At 52.5% G+C, this 18,258-nt stretch overlaps 1 protein-coding gene across 4 annotated transcripts in view; it reads right to left on the bottom strand.

Moving 5' to 3' along the window:
* Positions 1-17,934, bottom strand: part of TEAD4 (TEA domain transcription factor 4) — a 47,826-nt gene extending 29,892 nt beyond the window's left edge. For 3 of the 4 annotated variants that reach the window (XM_060164333.1, XM_060164332.1, XM_060164330.1), the window contains exons 1-2: positions 17,850-17,934; positions 9,661-9,915 (exon numbers count right to left, since the gene is read on the bottom strand). In XM_060164333.1, coding sequence (XP_060020316.1) covers positions 9,661-9,915; positions 17,850-17,919 — 325 coding nt within the window. In that variant the 5' untranslated portion in view covers positions 17,920-17,934. Of the gene's footprint in view, positions 1-9,660; positions 9,916-17,849 lie in introns of those variants that run through there. The other variant, XM_060164331.1, reaches the window with a different exon arrangement.
* Positions 17,935-18,258: the final 324 nt, after the last annotated feature.

Consider the following 18,258-nt stretch of genomic DNA (forward strand, 5'->3'; position numbering starts at 1 on the left):
ATAACAATTTTAAATATTTATGCACCCAACATAGGAGCACCTCAATATGTAAGGCAAATGGTAACAGCTATAAAAGAGGAAATTGAGGGGCTTCCCTGGTAGCACAGTGGTTAAGAATCCACCTGCCAATGCAGGGGACACGGGTTCTTGCCTGGTCCATGAAGATCCCACATGCTGCGGAGCAACTAAGCCCGTGTGCCACAACTACTGAGCCTGCGCTCTAGAGCCCGCGAGCCACAACTACTGAAGCCTGCGTGCCTAGAGCCTGTGCTCCGCAACAAGAGAAGCCACCGCAATGAGAAGCCTGCGCACCACAACGATGACTTGCCCCCACTCGCCACAACTAAAGAAAGCCCTCGCACAGAAACGAAGACCCAACACAGCCAAAAATAAATTAATTAATTAAAAATAAATAAACAAACAGTTTTGGGAATTCCCTGGCAGTCCAGTGGTTAGGACTCAGCGCTTTCACTACTAGGGCCTGGGTTCGATCCCTGGTCAGGGAACTAAGATCCCACAAGGCATGTGGTGCAGCTGAATAAATAAATAAGAGTTTAAAAAAATATAAAAGAAAAAGTTTAGGCACCTGGAAGGGGCCCACGCAGGTGAGGGGCCCCGAAGTGTGAGCCTCACTGACGTCACAGGAAATCCGACCTCCCCCACAGAAGGGCAGGCAGGTGGAGAAACTGAGCCCAGAAAATCCCACTCGGATGGGCCACCGGCAGACCTAGGGCTAACACCCGGGTCTGAGTCCTGGCCCAGCCACTTGGAAGTGGCACAGGGCCTGGCGGAGAAGGTGATCGGTCCGCAGGAAGTCCACTCCCAGTCCGGGCGGGCCTCCTGGCTGGACGCAGTGGCGTGTCCTCTGTAGCACCCATTAAACAGCAGCTGGGAAGCCCCCGCCCAGCCCCGGCTGAGACCCTCACGCCACATGTCACAGATGACCCCCATGTCACGAGGACGGCACCACCTCTGCCTCTGCCACAGGGTCCAGGAGCTCTGCCTACAGACAGGCCCTAGGCACGGCCCGGGCCCTAGGCACGAGGCCAGCAGTGGGGTCACAGGAGCCAGACCCAGGGTCCCAGCCTGGCTCGGCTGTCTTTGTACGTTGGAAGTTGTGCTTCTCTCCTCTCGGGAGAGGCCTCCTCCTCTCCCTTGCAGGCCCCTCGGACCGTATTCCAGCCAGGCCCGGCCTGCTGCTCAGCAGTGGAGGATCACCTGGGTGGGAGTGGAGCCCTGGGTTTCTCTGCGTGTCTGCAGCCAAGGGGGGCAAACAGCTCCCTTCCTACCCCCTGAGGTCCTCCCGAGGTCGACCCGGCCATTCAACTGCCTGCAAACCAGCTGGCCTCTAATCCAGGCCTTATACAGACACAGGGAACTGCTGTAGTTTCTTTCACTCTCGTGATAACAGTAACAATAACGACCATCTGTGGAGCACGTACAGGCACCCGTACAAACACAGAGTGAACACGGTAGGCTTTACGTGTGCGCACACGTGCGTCCTCACAACAGCTCGTGCAGCTGCTCTCATCTTCAGTCTATCCGCAGCGTGGTCCTAGAGTCTATCTCCTAACTTCTCTTTAACACAGGATTGAGGGGATGGACCAGGGGGCACCAGGGGTCCTAGCTAGCCTAAGCGAGAAGAAACTAAGGCCCAGAGAGGGAAAGTGATTTATTCAAAGTCACATGGTTTATTACTGTCCCAAGGCCACAGGAACATCCGTTTCTAAGGCCACACCCAGGGCTTCACAATGGCTGCTTTTTCCCCACGGATGTCTCCCCTGGCTGGGCTGGGAGTTTCTTCTGCCAGAGACCATTCTGCTCCGCCTCTCTGGACCATCCACACCGCTCCCACCCCTGGCCGATTCCCTGGGTCTCTGCGTGAAGTAAGTCCTTAGTGATGTCTCACTGCTCCTGGCCCTGACCTGGCCCTGGCCCAGGTCCTGCAGGGAGAGCCAACTATTTGGACCAAGAGCCAGTCCACCTGTTTTTGTTTTAATATTTTTTTAATTTATCTATCTATCTATCTATCTGTCTGTCTATCTATCTATTTATTTATTTAGGCTGCATCTATCTATCTATCTATTTATTTAGGCTGCACCAGGTCTTAGTTGTAGCATGCATGCGGGATCTAGTTCCCCGGCCAGCCAGGGATCGAACCCAGGCCCCCTGCATTGGGAGCGCGGAGTCTTACTCACTGGACCGCCAGGGAAGTCCCAATGCCCATGTGTTTTCACTCTCTCCTGGACAGCGGTACTCAGAGCCATAGGAGCCAAAGTGCCCTGGATGACTGAGACGCCAGGAGGCTCCCAGAGCTGGGGGAGAAGCAGAGAGATGTAAGGAGTGTGCAGAGCCGTAAAGCCACAGTGAAGGCAGCAAAGAGCAATGGCAGGGGAGCTCCCTGGTGGCCCAGTGGTTAGGATTCCGGGCTTTCACTGCCATGGCCCAGGTTCAATCCCTGATCAGGGAATGGAGATCCCGCAAGCCACACGGCGTGGCCAAAAAGAAAAAGAGCAACAGCAGGAGGAAACGAGTAGAAAATCCAGGTGAGCTGGTGGGAAGGCAAGAGCTGCATCCCCGTCCCAGCTCTGCCACCAGCTGCGTAACCCCGGGCCTCCCACCCTCAGGAGGTTGAGATCCCGGACCGGGGCAGGAGGCCAACCTGGACCACGTGGAGGCCAGCTGGGCATTGCAGTGTGGCAGGTGGCCTTGGCCAACCCCAGAGAGGGCCTGGGTGGGACTGGAAAGGACACCCCACCAGACTGTGGCCCATCTGTCAGAGGACATGTGTCCAAAGCCCCCAGCTCACACCCACAGCCCCACCCACCATGGGCTGAAGGCGGGGCACTCCCAATGCAGGGTCCACACAGAGTGACGACCACCCTTCTCCACACCCCACACCCAGGGTCACACGTGTCCTGCCAGCCACCGCAGGCTCTTTCTTCCTCAGTCACACAGGAGCACGAAAACCCCATCTGCTAAATCCTGTCTGGGACAGGCCTCTTCTGTGTCTCATTTCCTCCCTGTACCAGCCCTACCCGAGGGGCGTAAACATATTCAGGGTTTATGCCCTTTAAGAAGGGTCATCAAAGACAGTTGTTTTGCTAATATTGTTGATAAGGTCCTATTAGAACTAAAGCTATTAGTTTTCAAAGTTGAAAAGGGCATGAGCTTCCCGCAGGTAGACAGATCTTCGCTTCAGCAGAGGCCTCACAGCATGCTCTTTACAGCAGCTGACATCTCACCCCTGCAGGCAGGGCTGGGGAGGAGGCCAGCCCCCACCAATGCCCACGGCCTGGCCTGGGGGCGCCCTGGCTAGGGATCAACTGAAGCTATAAACACCTGCAGCTGGAGGAGAAGGCTATTTGTGGAGAAGAAACTTTTCAGGCCTGACACCCGAGCTGTTACCACCATTGTCCCTGGAGGGCTCTGAGGCTTCTGGTGAAATCCTACGCCATCTTCAAGGCCACTCCCGCCTCCAGCCCTGGTGCACAGGGTCTGTGCCTCCCTGGGCTCAAGTCATTTGAACTCCTTAAGGGCAGGAAGAGGTCCCCTCCAGCTCTGCAGCCCCACGCTGTTCACTGATACCACTGTCCCAGCAGCTACACTAAAGATGGTGTCTTCTTTCAATTAGTACATGAAAAGATGCTCGACATCACTAAGCTTAGGGAAATGCAAATCAAACCATGAGATACCACCTCACACCCGCTAGAATGTCTACTGAAAAAAAAAAAATAACAAGCGTTGGTGAGGATGTAAAGAAATTAGAACACTGTACGTTGCTCGCAGAACGTAAAATGGTGCAGCCACTTGTGGGAGATAGTCTGGTAGTTCCTCAAAAAGTTAAACAGAATCACCATATGATCCAGCAATTCCACCTCTAGGTATATACCCCAAACAACTGAAAGCAGGGCCTCAAAGAGATATTTGTATACCCAGGTTCATAGCAGCGTTGTTCACAACAGCCAAAAGATGGAAACACCCACATATACATCAATAGATAAATGGACCAACAAAACGTGGTCCATCCACACAATGGAATATCATGCAGCGATTGAAAAGAATGAAGTTCTGACAGAGGCTACAACATGGATGAACCTTGAAGACATTGTCCCAAGAGAAATAATCTAGACGCAGAAGGGCAAGTACTATATGATTCCACTCCTGTGATGTACCCAGAACAGGCAAATTCATGATCTACAGAAAGTAGATCAGAGGCTACCAGGGCCTGCGGGGAAGGGGGAACGGGGAGTTATTGTTTAATGGGTACAGTTTCTGTTGGGAAGAATGAAAAAGTTCTGGAGATGACGGTGGTGACGGCTGCACAACAGTGTAAGTGTACTTAATGCCGCTGAGCTGTGCACTTACAAAGGGTCATATGGTGCATTTTAAGTTCTTCATATTTTCCCACAAAATATATAAGTTGGGCTTCCCTGGTGGCGCAGTGGTTAAGAATCCGCCTGCCAATGCAGGGGACACGGGTTCGAGCCCTGGTCCAGGAAGATCCCATATGCTGCGGAGCAACGAAGCCAGTGTGCCACAACTACTGAGCCTGTGCTTTAGAGCCCGCGAACCACAACTACCGAGCCCACGCGCCACAACTACTGAAGCCCATGTGCCTAGAGCCCGTGCTCCACAAGAAGAGGTCTTAGTTGTGAAGCCCGCACACTTCAATGAAGAGTAGCCCCCGCTCACCGCAACTAGAGGAAGCCCGTGCACAGCAGCAAAGACCCAACACAGTCAAAAATAAATAAATAAATTTATTTAAAAATATATATATATATATAAGTAATAAATAAATAAAACCAAAACCCCGCAAAAGGTAGTATCATTATTATCCCCATTTTTCAAATGGGGACATTGAAGCTGAGAAGAGGTAAACAACCTGCCCAACTGGCCACTGGACAGAGTGGATGTGAACAGAGGCGCCCATCGTCAGGCCTCCAGAAGCAGGACGCCAGGGCTCCAGGCCAGAAGAGACGGACACGAAGCACAGGGCGGCGGAGGGCCGAGGACCACGGTGAGGAAGGGGCAGCAGAAGCTCGGATGAGGCTCCGTGACCTGTCCCATCGCCTCAGTGACCAAAGCCCGACCTGGTCCAGCCCCTGCTCAGCCTCTCGTTAGCTAGTGACTCACCTCTGATGGTCCCTTATCACAACATTTGCCCAGATCCCCACAGGGACCCCCAAACCCAGCAGGCAAAGCCCCGCCTCTGGACCAAGGCTCACTCCCCCCGCCTTCCTCTGCCTAGCCAAGCTCCACTTCCTCCCAGAAAACTTCCAAGATAAGCCAGCCCTCTGCTGACTGGCTCCATACAACTTAAGGGCCCTCAGTTTACTTTCCAAAGATGTTCCTCCTGTCTCTCCTTCAACCACAGAGAGCAGAGACCACGGCCCCAGCCCGGCCTGGTCCAGAGTGGTGGGGCCCTCGATGAGAACCGCCCAGCGGCTAACAGGAAACGAGGCGCCAGGGAGACAAGGGAGAAAGGAGAGGGCAGAGACTTAGGAGATTCAGAGCAACCTCCAGGAGAGCCAGGGCCCTGGCGGGCAGAGGGGAGGAACGCCCAGAGCAAGACAGAGCCAGCCCCGGGCCGCGGGCAGCCGGAGGGGAAGCCAGGCCGCCCGGGCCAGACGGGAGCCACGCTCACCTCCCGCCACCTGCCAGGGGGGCAGAGCCAGGCTGGGCGACGAGGTCAGAGAGACCGGCAGTGCCAGGGCGAGGGTCACACCGTGACGGGGCAAAACCGAAGGCTGCCATGAGCCGGGGAAGGGGCAGCCTTGGCCCGGGAGCCGGTCCACGGGCGGGGAGGCTCAGTGCGGATCTGTCCTGCGCCTGCGTGTCACCTGCATGTCTGCTTGGCCCTGGTGGGTGACCCTGCTCTGGGTGTGTGGGGGCCGAGCTGGGGGCAGGACTGACCCCTTGTCCTCAGAGACTCCGGGGCTCAAATCCTCCTCTGGGCAGTTTGCTCTTCCTGCCTGAGGCCAGCTGCCCACCTGGAAACCAGCTGAGGCCTCTGGATGTGGGGCGCAGGGGAGGGTAAGGACCAGGGCTCTCGGGGCACAGAGGATGGCAAGGGTGGGTCCCCGAGAGAAGGAGGGGTGGCGAGCAGCCTGAGGGAGACCAAGTCTGAGCCAGCTTGGCGGCTGGTCCCTCGACCGCCCCTCCCCCGCCCGTCCCACACCCGGGGCTGAGCTCAGAGCTATATATACCCCCCAGCAGGGCTGCTCCGCTCCGCCGAGCCCCCGTCCACTCCGGCAAGGCCCTGCCTTGGCTCTGTCCCTGAGCCGGTAAGACGAGACGGGGCTAAGCCAGCGTCTGGACCCCAGCGGGACGTGTACTCACAGAGGACAGGTGCCACGGGGGCTGGGTCGGTCGCCAGACTCCGCGGGGCGCCCCCCGGTCCCCCTGTCCGGAGCCTGACCCACCTGAGCTGGGGCCAAGCAGGAGGCAGGCTGGCTTCGCAGAGCTCACCAGGGCCACTCGGGGTAATGGGGAGCGCTGACCACTGCCCCACCCGGCCCCCACTCCCACTTACTACCTGAGCGACTCTGGGAGAAGCTCTGGGCTTCTCTGAGCTTCTCTCTCTGCATCTGCACAGGCTGTCACCCCTCCCCCATCACTAAGAGGCTCCTGGCCTCGGCCCCTCCCCCGTCTCTCAGCACAGGGAAGGAGAGCCGCAAAGGACGCCGGCAAGGCCAGGACAGTTTGCCAAACACTGTTTTCATCTTGCTTCCCTCACTCAACGGCTCCCCTCCTGCCACACACAGTTCCAGCCCAAGGCCTGCTGGAAGTGCACAGCCTTGCCTGTCCCAAACCCTGCTTCAGTCACAATCGCCAGGGGCCCCAAGATCAAGTCTCTTAACCCCTATACCTTCCTATGTGAATACGGATAGAAGTATCCACCCGTAACGACTAAAACAAGCAAAGCCACCCAGATGTCCATCAACTGGGTGAACCGATGAACACCATGGGGTCCATCATACGACGGAATGTGACTCAGTCTTCAAAAGCAAGGACTTCTGGGCTTCCCTGGTGGCGCAGTGGTTGAGAGTCCGCCTGGCGATGCAGGGGACACGGGTTCCTGCCCTGGTCCTGGAGGATCCCACATGCCGCGGAGTGGCTGGGCCCGTGAGCCATGGCCGCTGAGCCCGCGCGTCTGGAGCCTGTGCTCCGCAGCGGGAGAGGCCACAACAGTGAGAGGCCTGCATACCGCAAAAAAAAAAAAACCAAAAAAAAAAAGGAAGGACTTCTGACACCTGCTACGACACGGAGGAACCTTGAGGACGTGATGCTCAGTGAAACAAGCTGGACACAGAAGGACAAACACTGAGTGACTCCACTTACGTGAGGTCCGTAGAGGAATCACAGCCATAGAGACAGAAAGTGGATGGTGGGCACCAGGGGCTGGGGGAGGGGGGAGTGAGGGTTTAATGGGGACGGAGTTTCAGTTCGGGAGGATGAGAAAATTCTAGAAACGGATGGTGACGATGGTCTCACAACAATGTGAATGTACTTAATGCCACTGAACTGTACACTGAAAAATGGTTACCACCACACACAAAGAAACATCTGGCCCACGGCGTCACTCAAACACTGTCTGCTGGCTCTCCACGGTCAGCGCCTCCTGGGCCTTCCCCACACGGCAGCACCCTCGGCTTTCTCCCTATGCTGAGCGCCTCTTGCCCACCTGTGTTTGCCAGACCATTTGTCCCTTAAAGCAGGAAGAGGAACCCTGAGAGGCGCCTGGCCACTGATCACCGCCCCACCCAGGGACAGGACAGCTCTCCAGCCACACCCGGGACCCGCCCTACACACCCCTCCCCCTCACACCTCAGCTCCTGACCAGCACGCACCCCACTCCCCACCAAAGCGGCGGGAAGAGCCCAGGATACCAGAGCCCCCGCCTGCCCAGCTCCATCAGCAGCCCCACCCCGGACACACAGGTGCTCCGTACACGGCGGCTCTCTCCTCCACGAAGCTTCCGTAGGGAGCAAAAGTAAGAAGCAAACATTAGAGCAGGAAGTAGTTAAGCAGGGAGGCCTGGGGGGCCCGACCCGGGGCGTGGAGGCCCACAGAAGTGGGGCCCCAGCAGAGCCACAGCAGAGGGGCTGGTAAGGAAGGATGAGAGCTTTAACTGCTGACCAAGGAGCAGACCCAGGGTCTAGCTCGAGAGGACCCTGCTTCCCCAACAAGCAGGAGAGAAGGAATCCCTTGGCCCCGCAGGGAAGGTGTAGGCAAAGGATGAAGTGGGCGGGGCTGTGCACCTCCACCGACTCCCTAGACCAGTAACTAAGCAGATTTGAGTTTGGTCCATTGAATTGTGTTGCTGTCCCCCCAACATTCACGTCCACCCAGAACCTCACAACATGGCCTTATCTGGAAACAGGGTCTTCACAGACGTAATGAGTTAAGATGAGGTCATACTGGATTAAGGTGGGCCCTAAATCCAATGACTGGTAGCCTCTTACAGGTGTCGTGCAAGAGGAGGACACACACAGACACAGAGAGGATGGCCATGTGACAACAGGGTCGGAGATGGGGGTGACACAGCTACGAGCCAGGGACACCAAGGGCTGCCATCCGCCACCAGCAGCCAGGACGCAGGCACGGAACAGACCCTCCACGAGGAACCAACCCCAGGGACCCCTTGAGTTCAGACTTCTGGCCTCCTGACCCCCGAGGATACATTTCTGTTGTGCAAGGCACCCCTTAAATTTGTGGCAATTCTTACAGCAGCCCTCGGAGATGAGCTGGGTCAACCCCCATGGGCCCCCCACACAGCTGACAAAGCATCTGCGCTGGGGGAGGGGCACCCGTGAACGGGTGGTCGCCTGGCCTGGAGCCATCTCATGGGGGGGCAGGGCGAGACCCTCTGCTGTCAGGGGCTTCAGCCAGTCAGAGACCCCCTCAGCTGCCCAAGACCCATGTTTCAAGCTGAGGGTCCCGGCGGGCTTTCCAGTGTCAATGGGGGCTGACCTGAGCCTCTCAACAGCCGGTTCAGTGTTCGTTTTGCTCCCCCCAGATACCCTCTCTTCCATCCAAAAGTCCACACAGCCCCGGGCAGACCACTCAGTCCTTCCCACGGGGCTGCTGGACATTGTGTCTCTGTATGTTCCCATCCTCAGCGGCTCAGGAAGACTTCGCCTTACCTGATGGCTCTCGGCTGGAGAGGACCGTCCCTGAGGGAAGGGTCCTCAGCCTCTCCGGGGACACGCCTGTCTGCCTTGTGTACAGTTACGTGTGCTCACCCTCAGCGAGCTGTGAGCAGGGTCTAGATCTGCCCCACCCTGCCTGACACACAGTAGGCTCCTGCATGGGGAAGGGAGGGAGGGAATGAGCCAGGACAGCCTTCCTAACCGCCTACACAGCCAAGGTGGGAAGCTGGGAGATGAGGCATTTGCCTGGGGGATGGCTGGAGGGACTTACCCAGCCTGCCCCGGGGGGATGTTCTACCAGTCTTCCAGTACCACATTCTCACCATCCTCCACATCCACCCAAAGGGAGCCCAGGACAGAGTAAAGCAGCGTCCACCTGGGAGGAGCCCCAAGAAGTCACCCCGCTCCGTCACTTGGCAGGAGCGTGGTTGCTGTGCTGAGGCTGTTGCCAGGCCTGGACCGTGAGCTGGGGGGCGCTGCTGGCCAGGCCCGACGGCCTCCTTACCGTACATCTTGCCTTCGTCTGAGAGGATGATCTTGCGCCGACCGCAGGGCGGGTAGATGGCCAGGGCCTCCTGGAAGCTCTGCTCGATGTCGGGGCTCCACACGCCCTCCGCGTCATTGTCGATGGGCTTGTCCAAGGCCTGGCTGCCCCCAGAGACGTTGCTCCCCTCGGGGGAGTTGGGAGAGCTCCACTCGTTGGAGGTAATGGTGCCGGCCGTGCCCTCCAAGGCTCCGCTTGGAGGAGCGCCCGTTGGACCTGTTTGGGCAGAAACCACGGCATTGGTGGGTGAATGTGTGGACCGGGGTCGGCGGGGGGAACCCAGGCAGCACCACCCCCAAACCAGGTGCTCCTCCTTTCCTGGCGATCAGGGCACAGGACCTCAAAGGGAAAGGCCGGGGATCCCAGGGAACGAAGAGTGAGGTGGAAGATTTGGGGTGTCAAGGGCAGGTTATCTCCCATCCATAGACCTCAGCTTCCCACCCTGTCCAAGGAGCTCGATGACCAGGCTCCCTCTGATCGTGGCTCTAAGAACCCAGATGGAGCTGAGAAGTTGGAGACGAGGACCAAGAGCCAGGGATGCTCTACGTTAAATCCAAAAGGGGCAAAAGGATGCAAAATACTGTGCACCGTTGGTGGGAACAGAAAATGGGGCAACCACTAGGGAAAACAGTATGGAGGTCCCTCCAAAAATTCCAAATAAGAGCTACCATATGATCCAGCAATTCCACTTCTGCGTATACACCCAGAAGAACCAAAAGCAGGGTCTCAAAGAAATTATTTATACACCCATGTTCACAGCAGCACTATTCACAGTAGCCAAGAGACAGAAGCAACCCAAGTGTCCACGGATGAATGAAAGCATAAACCAAATGCAGTATCTCTATACAGTGGAGTATTATTCAACCTTAAAAAGGAAGGTTGAATAACATGGTTGGACATGTTATAACATGGATGGACTTTGAGGACATTATCCTAAGTGACATAAGCCAGTCACAAAAGACAAATACTGTGTGATTCCACTTATATGACATCCTTAGGGTACTCAAAGTCATAGAGGCAGAAAGTAGAACGGTGGTTACCCCGGGCTGGGGGAGGAGGAGGTGGGGAGTTGCTGTTTAAGGGGTATAGGGTTTCGGTTTTGCAAGATGAAAAAGTTCCGGAGATGTGTTGCACAACAACGTGAATATACTTTTTTTTTTTCTGTTTTAAGTTGACTTTTTATGTTTTATTTTAATTTTTATGGAAGTATAGTTGATTTACAATGTTGTGTTAGTTTCAGGTGTATAGCAATGTGATTAGTTATACATATACATATATCCACTTGTGAATATACTTTTAACATTAGTGAACTATACACTTTAAAATGGTTAAGATGGGGCTTCCCTGGTGGCACAGTGGTTAAGAATCCGCCTGCCAATGCAGGCGACACAGGTTCGAGCCCTGGTCTGGGAAGATCCCACATGCCGTGGAGCAACTAAACCTGAGTGCCACAACTACTGAACCTACACTCTATAGAGACCACAAACCACAACTACTGAGCTCACGCGCCACAACTACTGAAGCCCACGCGCCTAGAGCCCATGCTCCGCAACAAGAGAAACCACCGCAATAAGAAGCCCACGCACCACAACAAAGAGTAGCCCCCGCTCGCTGCAACTAGAGAGAGCCTGAGCGCAGCAACGAAGATCCAATGCAGCCAAAAATAAATAAATAATTTTATTATTTTTTTAATGGTTAAGATGATAAATTTTGCACCATAAAATTATGGTTTAATTTCAACCATAATTAAAATATGAAACATGCAAAGTAAAATTCAGGTCACCATTCTCTTACTCCATCCCAGCTCAGGCTCTTTTCAGAGGAAGATTCTAGCCCTGGCAGATTCTCACATGTTGGGGCTATGGCAAGGTTGAATGGCTGGTACCTCCAGAAGGTGACAACACAACCTTATTCTAGTCACTAGCATGAGACAAACCCAGTGATCTCTTGGCTCCAACTGTCCAAGCTGTGAATTTCTGGACATGATTCTCAGGAGTTTGGGAAGAAGCAGTACATACTAGTACTCTTAAGGCAGCTTTTGGATTATGAGTACCAGGTGGGTACCATTTGCCTCCCAAAGCCCTCCCAAGGTCCCAGCATCCCTCCTCTCCCGGCCACCAAGTGCATCTGCAAAGGAGGACCCCTTCCCCATCACACGTCACCCCCTCCCCCATTAGCCATGAGGAGCAGTGTGGTCCAGCAGCCCAAACCCAGGGCCAGGAGTTGAAACACGAGCTCCCACCCACTTGCACCCAGGACCCTCTGAGATAAGACCTCCCCAGAGCACCCCTCGCCTTCTCTCCCTTCCCCAGGCCTGTCAGGGGTACACGTTGTTCACAGATAGGTGGGTATGAGGGTGAGCGTGGTCAAGTTCGCATGGAGGGGCTGAGTGGGGGCAGCACGTCCTGGGCGGGGCTGGAGGTTCCAAGAAGCTTGTCCTGGCTGCTGGTACAGACATGCAGTGGGAAGAAGGTTAGAACCACTGAAACGAAAAGTATGAATCCTCTCAGCTTGAGGATGGGGACACTGAGACCAGAAAGGCCTAGGGACGTGCCCGAGGTCATGCAGCAAATCAGCAGTGTAGCTGGGTCTGGATCTGCGCCCTCCAGGGTCCCGGGTCTTTTAGCATAACAAATGTCAACTTCCTCTCTGTGGCCAGTTAAAATAAGTTTTTCCTGAAGTGTGTCTGAGGGGGTCACTTGATCTGGAAGAAACTAGCTTATTCTCTACCAGAAATTCTGGTCTTGACCCTATTGTGAATGTTGAAACATTTTTCTGTACCTTCCAAAACAAACTTCTTTAAAGAGTTCCTAACTTTAATTTCTGGCAATACGGTAGATGAGATGGTTTTTAAAACTCACTCTGTAAAAGAAATCTAGAAACGATAAAACATAAGAAATACGCTTTTAAATACACAGCTGACTTCAGAAGAAAGTAAAGAGGCCCCACATGAGACAACTCAAACCTATAACAATAGGCAAATGAGCTGTTACTACAACCCCAGGAAGCAGAGGATGAAGCTGATCTCAGTAATGAAGACACTGGGTTTTAGTGGCCACCCAGAGACCTTACACCTGAGAGATACAGGGAGGTTGGAACTGCGAACAATACCTCAATCCTCAGAGAAAAGGTAGCCTATTCACAAAATAGACTAGGAAGATTGCCTGTCTTGGCCTAAGCCCTAGGTACAAAAAAGAATTTTCTTTCCTAAGAATTTGTAGCCAAGGGCCTGCCTTTAAGTGGATTCGAGATCTGTATTTTATATTACGCAGGAACCCCCAGCCAATTCACAAAAATAAATAGTGATCCCAGGCTGCAAATCTCTGAGAAGACAATCTTAACTCAGACTGCAGAGATCCAAAGACTCGCTCAAGAATCTCAAAATCCAAAATTACAAATTATAAGAGGAAACAGTCCACCACGATCAAGATTTGATGGGATTAGATCCCCCAAGAACTATAGATAATTGAACAATCAGATAAAACTATTATATAATTGTGTTTAAAGTGATTATTGACTTAAGGAATTGGAAAGATGAGAATTAGACACTATCAAAAAGTACAAAGCAGACTGGGAAAAGAACCAAATAGAATATTTAGAAATAAACATTTTAGCCACTGAAGTTAAAAACTCAACGACTGAGAGTAACAGCAAATTAGACACAGCTAGAGAAAGAATTAACAACCTGGAAGACATACCTGAGGACATTATTCATAAATGCGTTAAAAAGAATGAAGATAAAGAGCAAGAAGAACACAATAAGGCAGTTCAACATACCTTCAATTAACATTTGAGAAAGAGTATAGAAAATGAAATAGAACAACATTTGAAAATATAATGGCAAGGAATTTTCCAGGATTAATGAAATACATGAATCCTCCAATTCAGGAACCATACTAAATCCTAACCAGGATAAATTCAAATAAAATGAACAGATATTATAGAGACACTGAAGAATACCAAAAACAAAGAGTAGATCTTAAAAGCATCCAGAGTGAAGGGGCAGATTACCTACGAGGGAAAGATTATCATACTGATTGTATATATTGATAGTGAACTTGTCAACTGGAAAACCCATGATAACATCTCCAAATTATGGAGAGAAAAATAACTGTCAACCTAGAATTAGAAACCCAACCTAAATATCATTCAAGAATGAACATTAGGGGGCTTCCCTGGTGGCGCAGTGGTTGAGACTCCGCCTGCCGATGCAGGGGACACGGGTTCGTGCCCCGATCCGGGAGGATCCCACATGCCGCGGAGCGGCTGGGCCTGTGAGCCATGGCCGCTGAGCCTGCGCGTCCGGAGCCTGTGCGCCGCAACGGGAGAGGCCACAACAGTGAGAGGCCTGCGTACCGCAAAAAAAAAAAAAAAAAAGAATGAACGTTAGGGCTTCCCTGGTGGCACAGTGATTGAGAATATGCCTGCCAATGCTGGGGACGTGGGTTCGAGCCCTGGTCCAGGAAGATCCCACATGCTGCAAAGCAACAAAGCCTGTGTACCACAACTACTGAGTCTGCATGCCACAACTACTGAAGTCTGCGTGCCTAGAGCCCGTGCTCTGCAACAAGAGAAGCCACCGCAATGAGAAGCCCGAGCACCACAAAGAAGAGTAGCCCCCCCTCGCTTCAGCTAGAGAAAGCCTGCCCCAGCAACGAAGACCCAATGCAGCCAAAAATAAATTAATTTTAAAAAAGAAAAGAAAGGAAAAGAATGAACATTAAATAGAAGCATTTTCAGACAAAGATGGAGAGAATTTAGTAGTAATAGACCCTCACTGGAAAAAAACAAAAAAACAACAGTTTTGTTTCCTTTAAGAGGTATCTTTAAAAAAAAAAAAAAAAGGAACTGGTATGAAAAGATATTACATACATGGAAGAATAGTGAGCAAGGTTACTGGTAAAAATGAGTGAATCTAAACCGTACTAACTACATAAAAACAATAACAACAGGGGCTTCCCTGGTGGCGCAGTGGTTGAGAGTCCGCCTGCCGGTGCAGGGGACACGGGTTCGTGCCCCGGTCCGGGAAGATCCCACATGCCACGGAGCGGCTGGGCCCGTGAGCCATGGCCGCTGAGCCTGCGCGTCCGGAGCCTGTGCTCCGCAACGGGAGAGGCCACAACAGTGAGAGGCCCGCGTACCGCAAAAAAAAAAAAAAACAATAACAACACTGAGGATCACTAAGTTTGGCCACACAATACATACGCACATGCGAATGCAGAAAAACCATATTTCTGAACCATAAGCTCAGAAGACGCATTTGATACAAGACCCATTCACAGTAAAAACTCTTAGCAAACTGTAGAAACAAAAGGAACTTCCTTAATCTAACAGATTTCTTCCCAAAACCTATTGTGATATTTTGATTTATAAGAAGTACACATTTGGTCTTCGTCCTGTTTCTGACACAGAGCCCCCAAAATCCTTGATATTTCCTAAGTGCTGAGAGCCATAAAGATATCTTTTGTTACGGGAATGAGGTGCACCTGAGGATGGGGGCTGGTGCCAGGAGAACCACCCAAGTGATTAGAGGGTGGAATTTCAGCCCCACCCACCCGACCTCTGGGGAGGGGAGAGAGGCAAGAGTTGAATTAATCGCCAACAGCCAACGATGTAATCAACCATACCTCAACAGTGAAGCCTCCATAAAAACACCAAAGGAGAAGGTTCTGAGAGATTCTGAGTTGGTGACCATGTGCAGATATGGGGAGAGTGACTGCCAACAGGAAGGGCATGGAAGTTCCACGCCCTTTCCCTACGCCATACGCATCTCTTCCATCAGGCTGTTCCTGAGTTACATCCTTTTACAGTAAACTGGTAGTCTGGTAAGTAACATGTTTCTCTGAGTTCTGTAAACCACTCAAGCAAGTTAACTGAACCCAAGGGAGGGATTTATTGGAACCTCCAATGTATAGTCGGTGATAACCTGAACTTGCAGGGGTTCAGTCTTGTGGGACTGAGCCCTTAACCTGTGGGATCTCACGCTACCTCCCGGTAGATAATGTTAGAACTGAGTTGAATTGTAGGACACCCAGCTGGTTGGTGAGGGAAAAAAAACCCATTCACAGGTTGAAATTGGTGACCAAAACTTTTAATGATTAAACACTAAAAGCATTACATTTAAAGTCAGGAATAAGATAAAGAATGCTGAGTTTCAACACTGAACACTCACACTGTAAAAGAAGTCCTAGCCAACACAGTAGAACAGAAAAAGAACTGTGAAGATTGGAAAGGAAGTAAAAGTGTCATTACGCCAAGGAAGGATGATAGAAGATTGAAAAGATGCTACGGACAAATCATTAAAAAGTTCAGCAAGACCAACATATCAAAACCAATTCCATTCTTTTATGCCAGAAATAAGGTATTAGACAACCTAATTTTTTGTATTCCAAATACCCCATTTGGAAACCAAAGCCATAATTTATCTAGTAGTGATAAATCTCACAAAGATTTGTCACTTTATAGAGAAAATGGTAATTTCTTTGAAAGACGTACAATCCCTACATAAACGGAAAGGAAACTCTGTGTTTGTGGATGGGAAAACCCATCACCAAGAGGCTGAACCTCTCCAGATAAAGCATAAATTCAATGAAATCAGGAATAAAAATCTCACAAGGTTTTCCACAAAACTTAACACTGATTCTCAAAACACACGGAAGCCCAAGACGGTTGTCAAGTCATCTAACGGAGCGCCTTCACCTTGGGTCAGACCCTTCCCATACATGTCTCCCATGGTTCCGACCTGACCTCTCCTCTTTAAACCCTGAACACACCCCTTGGGTGGGGGCGGGGGGGGTCCTCACCCATGGCTTACCCCTCACTATGATCCCCAAACCTGAATCTTCCCTGGGTTTGGACTGCATAGCAACCAGTCACCGATCCCCAGACGTCTCCAAAGCTCTTCCGACTCAACACGGCCAAAGTCCCGTCCTTCCACTTGTGGCTGAATCTTCCTCCTGCCCCGTCTCTCAGGAACAGACACAACCGTCCACCCAGAAGCCGAAAAACCCGAGGAGTGCGTTTTGACTTCTCCCTCTCCTCTCCCATCAGCGATTCACGACCACACCCCGTCTTTCTCTCTTGGAGCGCTAACCCAGAGCTTCCTCAGGGCTCACCTGGACGACCGGCCAAGCCCCGTCCAGACGCCAGAATCCCTTCACTGCAGCCAGCGACGCTTCTACCGCGCACGATCCTTCCCCTTAAAATCTTCCCAGGGCTCTTAAACAATGGGATTTTACAGACCCTTTATCCGCCGATTGCGGCTCTCCATCCGTACCTTCCATCCGTCTGCACCACTCTCTCTCCTCCCTCTTCTTTGCACCCCCCTCCCAAGCCCCAAACTCAGTTGCCCAAAAGATACCCCAAAATGCCAAGCTCTTCCCCCGCACAGGGCAGAGCTGCCGGTGACCTTCCTCCCCAACCCGCTTCCCCCGGCCAACTCCTACCCATCCTTAAGGTCCAGCCAACATCTTTTCTTTTCCTTTTTTTTTTTAATTGAATAGCTGATTTACAATACTGTGTTCGTTTCAGGGGTACAGCTGTTTCAGCTAAAATCCCCCTTCCCCTGGGAGGATGACCCCAAGCTCAGTCTGGGTGAGGCGCCCTCTGCGCTCCGGCAGGTCCCCGTGCTTTGGGCATCTCAGCGCCAGCTCCCAGGGTGACTGGTCCCCCTTAGCACACTGCAGACCCCACGAGGGCAGGGCTGGCCGTCTTTCTCAACTAAATCCTCCGCACGCTGCACACGCTGGGGACAGAAGGATGAACAAATCAATGGCTATTTGGTGTGCGTCTGTGAAGTAATGATTTCTCTGTGGGGAGTATGCACTGTTCTGTGTTTAGTGTTGGGAAACAGAAGGAAATCTCAGTAAATGTCTGGACTTGGGCACAGCAGAGGGAGAGCTTGAGTTGTACGTGAACCCCTTCGGGGTTTATCCTGGAGGCTGGTAAATGAGAAGGTGACGTCTGGGAATCAAGACGCCGTTTCTGGCTCCAGGTCGACAAGCCGCTGTGACCGTGGACGAGTCCCTCCGTTTCTCTGGGCCTCAGCCAGATCACCTGTGAACTCTGTCCCTGGCAGGTCCCTCCTGCGCTGGCAATGCCTGCGGCTCGCAGCCCAACCCCCTATTCTCCCAAGCGGCCTCTAAACATACCTTGCGGACTCTCGCCTGCGGCTTTGCTCAGAGGAGGCCGGAAACCGATCTGCCTTGGAGAGGCGTCCATGCGACGGTCGGTAAGACCAGATGTCAACTGCACGGGGCCTGACCCAGAGCCCGTGCTCGCGAAGAGCTATTCACGTCACCCTTACTATTACTAAGCTGCACGTAAAGCCTAGAGCCCTAAACAGACCAGTTAGATCCATACACCTTAAACCCTAAAGCCTAATAATAATTAATACTAGCTAGTTAATAATATGAATACCTACGGTGTCGTGCCTCCTGGCTTCACCTAGATTTTCTTCTGGGATCTGACACTAAACACAGAAGGTGCCCCAGAGGCCAGAAAGTTAGGAGATGAAAAGGAGGGTGCCCCAACTTCCCTGACTCCACGTGGGCCCCTCGG

This window comes from Lagenorhynchus albirostris, chromosome 11 (genome assembly GCF_949774975.1).
Source record: "Lagenorhynchus albirostris chromosome 11, mLagAlb1.1, whole genome shotgun sequence".
In the NCBI taxonomy this organism is placed as follows: Eukaryota; Metazoa; Chordata; class Mammalia; order Artiodactyla; family Delphinidae; genus Lagenorhynchus; species Lagenorhynchus albirostris.